General features: G+C 40.0%; 1 protein-coding gene across 14 annotated transcripts in view; it reads right to left on the bottom strand.

The window, feature by feature from the left end:
• Positions 1 to 13,157, bottom strand: part of dtna (dystrobrevin, alpha) — a 190,056-nt gene that overhangs the window by 2,542 nt on the left and 174,357 nt on the right. For 9 of the 14 annotated variants that reach the window (XM_078397342.1, XM_078397345.1, XM_078397347.1 and 6 more), the window contains 3 exons: positions 12,718 to 12,807; positions 5,639 to 5,807; positions 4,857 to 4,986 (listed from right to left, as the gene is read on the bottom strand). In XM_078397342.1, coding sequence (XP_078253468.1) covers positions 4,857 to 4,986; positions 5,639 to 5,807; positions 12,718 to 12,807 — 389 coding nt within the window. Of the gene's footprint in view, positions 1 to 2,693; positions 2,732 to 4,856; positions 4,987 to 5,638; positions 5,808 to 12,717; positions 12,808 to 13,157 lie in introns of all 14 variants that reach the window. The other 5 variants (XM_078397348.1, XM_078397353.1, XM_078397350.1 and 2 more) reach the window with 1 other exon arrangement.

Below are 13,157 nucleotides of genomic sequence, written 5' to 3'. Positions count from 1 at the left end.
AAACATAGTTGCTTTTTCTTGTCGTTGATGATGAATGTATACTGAGTGTTGCATCTATTGCAACTGATAGTTTCCTGAATAGCCCTTCCCAAGTGTAAGAAACAAGGCAGTACTGTTAGTAGGCAGTTTAACCACATGCAAGCTTAAATTCAATTCTGCCCTGACCTTCATGAGCTTCTCCATCAAGAATTGCATATAATATGGAATGCAGAATAGGTCTTGGGATTCAACAGATCCATGTTAATGTTTATGCTCCACACATGCTGCTTCCCATGCTTTTTCACCTAACGTTATCCACATATTTCCATTCTTCTTACTCTCATGTACTTTTTCAGCATTCCGTTAACCTTAATGCTATTCATCTTAACTAAACTTGCTAGCAAGTTCCATGTTGTTTCATTCTCATGGCAAACAGGTTTCTCCCGTACTCCTTATTGTATTTATTAATGTCCCTCTATTTATGGGTTCCCCATAAATTTCAACATCATCACTTCACATGTTTATTAACATCTGGTGTGGCACCTTATCAAAGTTCTTCATGAAATTCCAAATACGTTACATATATTGGTTCATATAATCTGCAATTTACTAACAGATTTGACAAATGATTCTCATTTCATAATGCCTTGATAATTCTGTCCAATCCTATTGCTATTTGCTTGGTGCAGTATGCCTTAGTCATTTAGCCTACTTATGTCAGACTAACTGATCAGTAGTTCCTACTTTTTCACTCCCTCTTCTTAACTTGTGGGATTACATTTGCTCCCTTCCATCTGCAGGAAATAATCTATCTCCATTACCACCTTTTCAAAACCTTGGGATGCAAGTCATCAGGTCCAGTGAATCATGTTTGCACTGTTTCAGGGAAGATTGGTGTCACTTCCATGAAGGTAAAAGGATCATACAAATTCAATTTTGCTGATATTTCCTCGTTTTCCAGTCCATGAAGGACGCATATTACCTATTGAAAATCTTATATTACATTTCTATAGAAACTTTTACAGTCTGCTTTTAAATTTCTCACTCATTTACTCTTACATTCTCTTTTCCTTATCTATGGCACGGTAGCACAGCGGTAGAGTTGCTGCTTTACAGCGAATGCAGCGCCGGAGACTCAGGTTCGATCCTGACTACGGGTGCTGCACTGTAAGGAGTTTGTACGTTCTCCCCGTGACCTGCGTGGGTTTTCTCCGAGATCTTCAGTTTCCTCCCACACTCCAAAGACGTACAGGTATGTAGGTTAATTGGCTGGGTAAATGTAAAAATTGTCCCTAGTGGGTGTAGGATAGTGTTAATGTGCGGGGATCACTGGGCGGCACGGACTTGGTGGGCCGAAAAGGCCTGTTTCCGGCTGTATATATATGATATGATATGATATGATATGACGGTTCTCCTTGGCTGAATTCTCAGATTGTCCCAGTCTTCACTTTTTTTCACATTAAAACATTGTCTTTTTACTTTTCCGCAATCTGACTCTATTTGGGAATATGCTCTGACATTCCTGGTTTATATTGGTTAGCATTATCCATTTTGCCTGCCTTATCTGAACCCTAATTACAACTAATCACCACAACTAAATAGTTTGAAATATCTACAGCCCTAGTTTTCCACATCATAAGGACACGAGTCTCAGCCTAATCCAAATAAAAATGGATTATTACCAGAGGCATATACAAATTGGAGTTAAATGTGTGTCTTCTTAATTCCATCTATGTTGTTGGTTCCTACATGGATGGTCACAACTGCATCAATGAAGCTCACACCAACAAAGCAACTCCCTCTTTCCCAGCAATGGCCACACATTGAAATCCAGATCTCTCACACCAATCTTTAAGTCACATATTCAAATCCATTTTGTAATCATGTTTTATAATTTGACCATAGTTGCTCATATTTCTTCAGTAGAATTCTCTTCTTAATCCCACTTATTTTGGTGGTTTTCACATGGATGGTGACAACTGGATAAGTCCCCTCTATCCCAAGGTTCATTCTAGACCCAAAGAGATGTCCTCCATCTTGGCACAGGTCAGACAACATATTCTTCGAGTCTCTCACTCACAGTTATAAAGAATAGTATCCACCCTGCTAATGGTACTGAACCTATCAATACCACATTGTGTATTATTTTTTCCAGCCCAAATGGCTCCTGTACCACGATGCTATAATCTGTCTACTTATCTTCCTTGCAGTCTCGACACAGGGGAAAAGGGACTTCATACCTATTAGACAAGTGCAAGAACTGAGGTTCCCCCAACGCTACTTTCTGGATCTCAAAACTTAGTTAAGTAACAGCTATAGATCCTTCATCCTTCCCAACTGAACAATTCTGTAATATTTAATCTGAAAGTATGACTGTACTTTAGAATCTAACTTCAAAGTATATTTAACCTTCCCCGATGCATTGCATCATCCCTAGCCCATTAACTTTGACACTGAGTTCCATGGGCTTACGTTTTTATTTTGTTTAGAGATTCAAATCTTCTCAATAATGGATAAATAGTACAAAAAATAGAAGACTTGCACTCAAACATCTTTGGGAAAGATGCTTCTTCTCCCTCACCGACCCCCCCCCCCCCCCCTCAAGTTGCAGACACTAAAGTAGCTGGATAGGTGCTTTTCCCTGCACTGTGCAAATGTACATTGAAAGCCAGTAGTTAAAGTCAATGTAGCAATGATAGATAAAAATTACTTACACAGGATACAGAAGGTCTGCTCACCCCTGCAAACTGACCTGTAAATAGCAGATAAAATAAAGAGAAAGAAAGATAGCCCCAAGTGTAACTGATGTGACCACTTAAAATAATAAAGATATGATGTGGAAATAAAATTAAAATTGTCAAATAAGATGTGTAGTAAAAGGAAAAAATAACAGTATCTTGCAGTAAGCTTCAAAACTGCAATTACGTTGAGACAGTAGAAGTAATTAAACAAAGAAAATGCAAGGCACCTAGTCTGGACATTGATATTCTACTTGTGTTTGCAGTGATAATATTTGAACCCAAAATGGATGGCAGAATAAGAATTGAATGAAAAAAACCACACTTTCTTAAGCTTTCGATAGTTGTCATTACATCATTTAATAATAAAGATAAAACCAGCTGATTGAGGCAACTTCTGAGAAATGCATATTTGCTAAGATTGTCATTCTCCAGAACCTGCGAAGAACATCCTTCAGACCTTTAAACTGAAATAAATTATGGTAACTCCATAAAATGGTAATCTCTTAATATGATAAACAAAAGAAAATGTGCTTTTAAGAGCAAGGATTCTATTAAAAATAGAATACCCAGCTCCATTAGAGATTTCGCCCCGTATGTATGCCAATCAGGGTGTCAATAGATAACAACAGTGGAAAGAGAAATAGAGTTCCTGTTTCAGGTCGAAGATGGTTTCTGGTGAAAGGACTTCAACATGAGACCTTAACATTTGTTTCCCTTTCCACAGATGCCACCCTACTTGTTGAGTTATGCGCTTTCACATTTTCAGCATCTGATTTTTTTTGTGGATTTTTCAGGTTGTTAATGGATTTAACATACAGCAGCTCCACGTGACCTCCATTGTTCAGAATAGTATACATTTGACGTTCTATAGATACAGATAGCCCTCATTATAATGGACCCTAGGGGGATGAATTGTGTCCGTTATTGACGATTGTTAGCTATAACCACCTAGTGGTCACTATGTAACTTCGGTGTGAATTAAAACAATCTTTTTTCCATTACATAGGAGAGAGTGAATTGAGTAAACAGGTAGCTTTTCCTCACTCTTCAATAACTGGTGATAGTAGCACATTAGCAGAAGTTGTTTTCAAATACAAAGTTCTTTCTAACAGCCAAGATATATATTTTTGTTACTGCAAGCTAGAAACACAAAAGGCTGTTTGTTACATTGTTTAATAATCATTGCACAAGTGTCGATCGAAGCAATTACTTGGCAATTTCTATGATCTCTCTCGAATGTAATGAGCAGCCAGTGTTCTTAAAGAGATAGTGGTGTCTGATTACTGTGGGGATTCACCATCCACTATAACCAAAATCTGTTATAAAGAGGTCTCTAATAATGAGGCTAGACTGTTACAATTTAATGAGAACTACAGATACTCATTTACAAAAATAGACACAAAGTACTGGACCCTTCTTCAGACTCTCGACCCGAAACGTCACCCATTCCTTCTCTCCCGAGGTGCTGCCTGACCCGCTGAGTTATTCCAGCATTTTGTGTCTACCTTCGATTTAAACCAGCATCTGCAGCTCTTTCCTACACGGACTAACACAGTGGGTCAGGCAGCATCTCTGGAGAACATGGATTGGTGACGTTTCGGGTCGGGAAAATTCTTCAGACCTTGGTTGGGGCCCATGTTCTGCAGAGATGCTGTCTGACCCGCTGAGTTACCCCAGCACTTTGTGTCTTTTTTAATCTGTAATTTAATACTAGGGATTAGTAGCTGATATATGGGAATGACATTGGCATGACTATCAAATTATCAATGGAACACACAGTGCTGGAGTAATTCAGTGGGTCAGACAATGTCCCTGGAGGACATGGGTGGACGATATTTCAGGTCAGGGCTCTTCTTTAGACCAGAATATTGGCCATGAATATCTTCAGATTTATTGTTGCTCAGTCACCATGAACTTAGGAAATGGTCTGTGGAAATATTCTTTTATTTCCTGCATAGTCATGTTGAACAATGGCTGAAACAAAGGACATTCAGGGCCAAAGTTTTATTTCTATTCCAGAAAATAGTGTTACAAAGCACCACAAGTCATCCTAATGTAAACCAGAAGTAGTTCTCACCACCTTTATAGAAGCCAACCTCTGTGGCCAAGTCACATGTTGTGGTTGTACAGTCTCACCTGGTAATTCTCATCCTGCAGTTTTTGCTTCAGGTATTCTTCCAGTTTTAGCTCATGTTCAAGTTGATGGACAGATTCATTGTCGTAACTTTCATCATCTGTTCTATAAGATTCACCATCTTCTGTAACACTTACAAAGAAAGGAACCATTAAGAGTTGCACATTTGCCAGTTAGTATGCATGCTCCCTTTATACTAATGTCTCGTATTCACCTGCTGTGAGTTAGCCTCCTGCACTCACTGTTCCCTGCCATGAGATCCACATATACATGAGGTGGATCTTTTTGTGTTAAATTTCTGAGTGAAGCCGGCTTCAATGTGGTCGATGAGGCCCTATGTATTGCAGAACCTTCCAGTCGTAAATAGCTAACTTGGTAGGGGCTGAAGAAGTCCCAACAATAGAAATGCTTTATGAAGATTTGAACGAATCAACCTCACTTTTTTTGTTCCAAAGCCCTGCATCGGAACATATTACTTTGTTAAGCCTGTTTCTAAAAAAAAGCAAATTGCAGTAAGTTCTAATTGTTGAAAATACTTAATTTCAGAGAAACAGTTCAAAGTTTCCTGCAGAAATGTATTTCTCAGCAAGATTGTTTAGATGTTTGGTTAATTTATATTTTAAGGGGAGGGAGAAAGAACAAAGAAAAACCAATAGAAATTTTCCATAATTATGATCAAGGATAAAAAGTGTATCTTTAGGTTGCACATATACATGAGCGTAAATTTTCAAATTTATTATTCAACCACTGAAAGAAAACAAAACATAAAATTGAAGATGCTTACATATCACTTCGAATTGTTCCTGTGGCAGCAGCACTGTGGATGTAGCTGGGATTTCTGGCATTAATCTGAGCAAGAAAGGCCTTCTCAGAAGTTGGTGAAGGAACAATGTCATCTAAATGAGTACGACCAAAATCAGAGTCCACATTGCTCTCTGTTTCACTGCCGGCCTCTGCTGAATTGAAAGCAAAACATTCATTAGGAGTGATATTTATAGTATTAGGCTGTGTATATTAATGTAAAGGCATGAAATGAGCCATACTTAACTCAACAAATTAAAAAGACCATAACTCACAAAACCAGAGAGAAGGAAGATTGCAATCTTTATTCCTACAGATACGAGTTTACTATTGTCACAATATAACCAGAGATGAAATAAAATTAAAATGAAATAATGATCTTGCCCCTAAGCTCAACCTGAATCAACGATTAAAGTCTGAAGAAGGGTCTCAACCCAAATCGTCAACCATTCCTTCTCTCTTGAGATGCTGCCTGACGCGCTGAGTTACTCCAGCTTCTTGTGATACCTTCGATAATACACAGACATCTTTTCGATCCTCAAAAGCAACCAACGTAACTATAAACAAAAGCTTGTTTCCTTCTGTGCTTTCATTTTAAAATAGCTCACTGTGCTTTTAGGCAGCAGCAAACTTAAATAATAGTAAATTTATACACTATAGCCATACAATTGCCCTTTGCTTTCCTGTGGCATGAGCGAAGCAACAGTGAACGTGACCCTTATATGACTCAAAAAAGCATTGTGTACATTACTAGGATTTGGTAATTGTGTTATGGAGAAGTAACAGCTTGGACGTCCAGCTTCCAGCAGTTACCCGGAAGGAGAGGGATAGCAATCAAATTTTAGATGCTGGAATTCATTTGAATGAAGTCAATTGAATCCAATACACTGTATTGATTGAACGTGACACAAAGTGGAATTAGGGGATTGTTTAGTTTAGTTTAAGAGACATCCCATGGAAACAGGCCCTTGGGTCCACCTAACACACGCCAACCATCGATCACCCTAGTTCAGTGTTCCCCCACTTTCAGATGCACACTAGGCGCAATTTACAGAGGCCAATTAACCGACAAATCTGCATGTCTTTGGTATGTGGGAGGAAACTGGAGCACTCGGAGAAAACCCACATAGTAACAGGAGAACATGCAAACTCTACAGACAGCACCCATACAGACAGCAACAATGCGGTCAAAGATTGCACAGATTTATACACAGCAAAAAAAGTCCACACAATTTCTCTTGATGAATCGAAATTTAAAAAAAGAAAATTTAGGAAATACTTGGCAGGTGAGGCAGTTCCATGGGAAGGTGTACAAATTTAAATCTACGACACTTTTTTTCTATGCTTGCATTTTGTTTTACTCAGGAGTGAGATTAAATGTAATGATATCGAGGTCAAATGGTGCCTCTCCAAAAATTCAGCCTGGCACTTCAGTAGCAGAATGCCCAGCCAAAGATTATTGTCAGGCTTAATAAATATGTCCATTGCCTCCACAGATATGGCCCGACTGGCTGAGTTACTCCAGCATTTTGTGTTTTGCTCAGGATTCAAGTATCTGCAGTTCCTTGTGTCTTCTCACAAGTATGAATTTTGTCTGCATAGTTTAGAGGCATTCTCAGGGCAACACGCTTTCCACTGGACTGCAGTAATAGCAAAGAATCTGCAGGAGGAACTCAGCAGGTCAGGCAGCATCTGTGGAAAGAGTGGATTTTTCAGGTCGGGGCTCTTTATTTGGACTGATGAAACCTGCTAGAATCTGAAACAAACACAGACATTTTCCTTTACTCTACTTGAGAAAGTGCACCCAGGAGGGCGTCTCTTTGAACAGCTCCCAGTCCAGCACAGAGAACCCAATTCACTTTGGTCCTTGGAATACCAAACTGCTCTCATTTACCTCCACTGGTCTCATCTTTTGTTCCTTACTAGTCCCAATTACCATCCCCTTTCTCCTTTCATTATCATTCTTTTTTCTTCTACTCTTTGCTACTTTTTGTCCTCTGAGTTATACCCTATTGTTCTCTTCTCCCTGCTTCCTCTTATCCTCCTTGAAAGTTCAACGCTATTTTATGTAGCATGCTCCTTAGTTCAGCATTTTTGTTTCTTTGTTTTATTTTAGATTTCAAGCAATCGAACATTGTACTTCTGTATTATTGTTTAGCTCGAATATAGTTAAAGATAATCTTTCATCAGAATCAAAACAGCTCCCTTGCGATGCTTCAAATAAATATTTTACTTCAAGCTGAGATGGCAAATGGAATATCTCTGTTTAAAATAACATTGTAAAATGATTCACAGCACATAATTCCATTAGAACTTCATAAATATCAGTAGTTGACTAAGTCTTTGTGATTCAACTGTTTTTTTTAAACTAACACTGAAGCACATTTGAGTAAATCTTCTTGTTCCTAGATTGAGGAATGATGCAGTATCTAAACCTGACAATTGTAGAATCATTCAGCAGACTGATATGCAATCAGAGATTCAGTACAAATTTCCATCTGCTTTATGAATAATCAAAAAACACAACGGTCTATGTTAGGGGCAGGAATTCTCCCTTGCAATTTTCCCATAACATGATGTTTCCAATGTCGCAGGTAACAAAACAAGACGATTTGCCTGTGAATTTTCAAGATAAATTGTACAATTGTCACAAAGGAAGACACACAGCGCATTGAGTCACTTGATACTGATTGGGACCAGATATTCTTTCGAATCTCCTCTTGCTGATCTTAAAATAGACTTCCACCAGTTTGGCTAAGAACTAAGAACTCATCATAGACCAGAGGCCTAAGGTCTTTACTAATTTGTATGCATCAATGTCTCATGAAAATCAATTAGGAAAGCAAGGAGCTCTTCTCTTTATATTCTATCAGTAATTTGTTCCATTTCTGTCCTCTCTTCAATGCATCGATTCTTAGTTGGGTTATGGCTCCAGGGCTTTTTGTTTGCTCTTGGTGGCTAATAGTTATATCTGGATTTGAAAATAAGTAGGTTTAGAGAAAGGAGAGATTGGGATTCTCAAAGCATCGGACCAATCCTTGGGTAGGAAAGATGCCAATATCCAAATTAGGGGCATATGGGGCAATTTCTTTTTTACATCGTGTTGGGTGCCTGGAACGTGCTGCCAGAGGTGGTGGTGAAGGCAGATACAATAGTGGCATTTAAGAGGCATTTGGGTAGGCACATGCTTATATAGAGAATGAAGAGGTATGGATCGTGTGTAGGTTAGTTTATCTTGGCATTATGTTTGCAACAGGCGTGTGACAAACATGGCTAGACTGTTCTATGTTTCACGCGTAGGGCACTCAAACCTTTGAGACCATTATGGGACAAAGGGCCCGTTCCTGTGCTGTACTGCTCTATGTTCCATGCAAAGTTCACTTGTACCTTTGTTCCATAATGGCCCTTTCTCCCACAATGGTCTCAAAGGTATGAGTGCCCTAAGGATAATAATAATAATAATAATAATGCATTACATTTATATAGCGCTTTCATATACTCAAAGACGCTTTACTGGGATTTAAAGAACATAGGGAAGTGAATAAATAGATAAATAAGTAAACGAACAGAGAAAGGAGACAGAAGGTGAGGTGACCTTCAGTGGTTGAAGGCAGTACTGAACAGGTGAGACTTCAGTGATGTTTTGAATGTGGTGAGTGAGGAGGAGTCTCTGACGGTTTGGGGTAGTGAGTTCCATAGGGTGGGAGCAGCGATGGGGAAAGCCCTGTCCCCCCAGGATCTGAGTTTGGTCCGGATGGGGGGGGATAGGAGATTGGCAGCAGCAGAGCGGAGGGTGCAGGTGGGAGTGTGCCTGTGGAGGAGGTCAGTCAGGTAGGATGGGGCCAGGTTATGGAGGGCTTTGTAGGTCATGAGGAGGATTTTGTACTGGATTCTCTGGGGGATGGGGAGCCAGTGGAGTTTGTAAAGGACGGGGGTGATATGGTCACGGATCGGGGTGTGGGTGAGTAGACGGGCAGCGGAGTTTTGAATGTATTGAAGTTTACTGATGATTTTTGAGGGTGCGCCATAGAGGAGGCTGTTGCAGTAGTCCAGACGGGAGGTGATGAAGGCGTGGATGAGGGTTTCTGCAGCTGTGGAGGAGAGGGATGAAACATGGAACAGTGCAGCACAGAAACGGGTCCTTTGTCCCACAATAGAATCAAAGGACCCGTTTCTGTGCTGCACTGTTCTATGTTTCATCCATAGGGCACTCGTACCTCTGAGACCATTGTGGTTCCTGTGCTGTGTTATTCTATATTCCTGGGGTAGATCCCATAACTTTGTGTCTGCTTCGACATTGAATAATATCACAGCTGACCTGATTGCAACCTCAGTACCACATTCCTGCATCCGCCTTTTACCTCTTTACGTATCAAGAATCTATCTACTTATGCCTGAAAAATATTCAAAGATGCTGCTTCCACCTCTAAGAAAAAAAAAGTCTTAAAGATTTATGATCTTCTGAGAGGACAATGTTTGCTTCATCTATGAAATTAAACTGTTACTTTTGGATTCTTCCACAAGAATTCTCCATATCCACTCTGTTAAGGTACCACAGGATATAAAGTCCCCTTTCATCTTCCAAGCTTTGGTGGATAGTTTAGTTAAGAGATACAGTGCAGAAAAAGACTCTTCGGCCCACCGAGTAAACGCCAACCAATAATAATAATAATAATAATACATTTTATTTATATAGCACTTTTCATATACTCAAAGACGCTTTACAGAGATTTTGAGAACATAGGGGAAATGAATAAATAGATAAATAAGTAAATAAATAAATGAACAGAGAAAGGAGACAGAAGGTGAGGTGACCTTCAGTGGTTGAAGGCAGTACTGAACAGGTGAGACTTCAGCGATGTTTTGAATGTGGTGAGTGTGGGGGAGTCTCTAACGGTTTGGGGTAGTGAGTTCCATAGGGTGGGAGCAGCGATGGAGAAAGCCCTGTCCCCCCAGGATCTGAGTTTAGTCCGGATGTGGGGGGATAGGAGATTGGCAGCGGCAGAGCGGAGGGTGCAGGTGGGAGTGTGCCTGTGGAGGAGGTCGGTCAGGTAGGATGGGGCCAGGTTATGGAGGGCTTTGTAGGTTATGAGGAGGATTTTGTACTGGATTCTCTGGGGGATGGGGAGCCAGTGGAGTTTATAAAGGACGGGGGTGATATGGTCACGGATCGAGGTGTGTGTGAGTAGACGGGCAGCGGAGTTTTGAATGTATTGAAGTTTATTGATGATTTTTGAGGGTGCGCCATAGAGGAAGGAGGCTGTTGCAGTAGTCCAGACGGGAGGTGATGAAGGCGTGGATGAGGGTTTCTGCAGCTGTGGAGGAGAGGGATGGACGGAGACGGGCAATGTTTTTGAGGTGGAAGAAGGCTGTCTTTGTGATGTGTTTGATGTGTTTGTCGAAGGAGAGGGTTTGATCAAGGATGATTCCAAGATTCCGGATGTCATCCCGTACACTAGTTTTTATCTTACACGCTAGGGACAATTTACAGAAGCCAATTATACCCACAAACCCGCACTTCTTTGGAATGTGGGAGGAAACTGGAGCACCCAGAGAAAACCCACACGGTCACAGGGAGAAAATGCAAACTCCGTACACACAGCATCCTTAGTCTCCAGCACTGTAAGGCAGCTGCACCACTCACATGCCTTTCATGTCCACTGTTTCCTCATAAGACAACCTACACATTCTTGGTAACAATCTAATCAAATTTCTCTGAACAGCTTCCAATGTATTTGCAGTCTTCCTTAAAGTAGTCAATCAATGTTGTGCAGAGGACGCCAAATAGGGCTCATGACGTGGAAGTAGTGGATACTTTAGTTATCATCGTCAAACATGTGGGTCTCTTGCAGACAAGATGGGAGAATTCATAATGGGAAATATAGATTCTGGAATAGTTTCTGCAGACTGCTGAAAAGCAAATGTAATCTGCTATTTAAGAAGGAAAGAAGAAAGAAAGCTGGGATGTAGAGACCTACAGTATTAGTCTGTACCAGGAAAAATGCTGGAATATATAATAAGAGGCATAAGTACAAGACAATAATAAAACAATAATTATAATTGATCAGAATGAACATGGATTTATGAAAGGTGATGTGTTTAATCTAATGGGATTCTTTGAGGATGTCTCGTGGGGTAGATGAAAGGAACAATGGATGGGATATTTTCAAATGTTCAGAAGGCTCTTGTGAATGTATCACAGGGGAGGGGGTGGGGGGTTATTATGTCAGAGTACATGGAACAAAAACAAAATAATGCCAGAAATGTACAGAGGTCAGGAATCATCTGTGGAGAGATTAATCCTTCATCAGAACTGGAAAAGTGAGAAAACAGACATGTCTAAAGTTGCAGAAAGTGAGGGCAGTAAAGGTATCAGTGTTAAGATAGTTGATCAGGTAACAAAGGCAACGCTTTCCAGGAGACTAATGCAGCAAAAATATACTTTCCTTTATACTATATTGGTTACTCGGCTGTCATACGAGGAGAGATTGGGTAGGCTTAGTCTCTATAAAGTTCAAAAGAATCACCTTGAATTGTGCAAAATTTACTGGAGAGCTCAACAGGCTTGATGTGTGGAAAACGTTTCCAAGCATATGCAGTGGAATCAATGTTTACTATATCAATCGGGACACAAGGAACGTGTAGGAAGGAAATGCAGATGCTGGTTTAAACCAAAGATAGACACAAAATGCTGGAGTAACTCGGCGGGACAGGCAGCATCTCTGGAGAGAAAGAATGGGTGACGTTTCGGGTCAAATCCCTTTTTCAGACTAGAGTCAGGGGAAAGGGAAATGTGAGATCTAGATGGTGATGTAGAGAGATATAGAACAAATGAATTCAAGATATGCAAAAAAGTAACAATGATAAAGGAAACAGACCATTGTTAGCTGTTTGCTAGATGAGCACAAGAAGCTGGTGCAACTTGGGTGGGGGAGGGATGGAGATTTGTCAGGACACAAAGAACAGCAGATACTGGTTAACAAAAAGGCACACAGTACTGGAGCAACTCAGCGTGTCAGGTAGCATCTCTGGAGGTTTCCTGTATTGGTTATGATAAATTACCTGAATTCAACTCTTTTACCAAAGAGGACATTGTGTTGGTAATGGAATCTGCTGCCACTAACAGATTATTTCTCAAATTTCTCCTGGAACCTGTAAAGAAAACAGTTTGTTTTATTATAGATGAAAATATAAAGTTATGCCACAATTTTGTGTTTTCTTTTATGTATAGTAGTGTTTATATAATAAAAAACACTTATCATATGCCGTGAATTTATAGAAGCACAAAATGACACAACACAGAAAAATGCCATTCAGCCCACTATGTTTGTACAGACAGTTTTATGGAGGCTAACAATAACACATTCAAGTCTCCTGACCCAACCCTTTACCCAAAATTCTGCAAACCATCCTTCCTTCCCTTTTGAATAATACACCAGATACTGTATTCCAGGTCTAGATAATGCCCCACGTATTCAAATAACTGGAGTCCTTCCTCCATG

The sequence above is a fragment of the Rhinoraja longicauda genome, chromosome 4 (assembly GCF_053455715.1).
Source record: "Rhinoraja longicauda isolate Sanriku21f chromosome 4, sRhiLon1.1, whole genome shotgun sequence".
NCBI classification, from domain to species: domain Eukaryota; kingdom Metazoa; phylum Chordata; class Chondrichthyes; order Rajiformes; family Arhynchobatidae; genus Rhinoraja; species Rhinoraja longicauda.
Note: the sequence above shows the minus strand (reverse complement) of the source record. Positions and strands in the feature narration are given on the sequence as shown.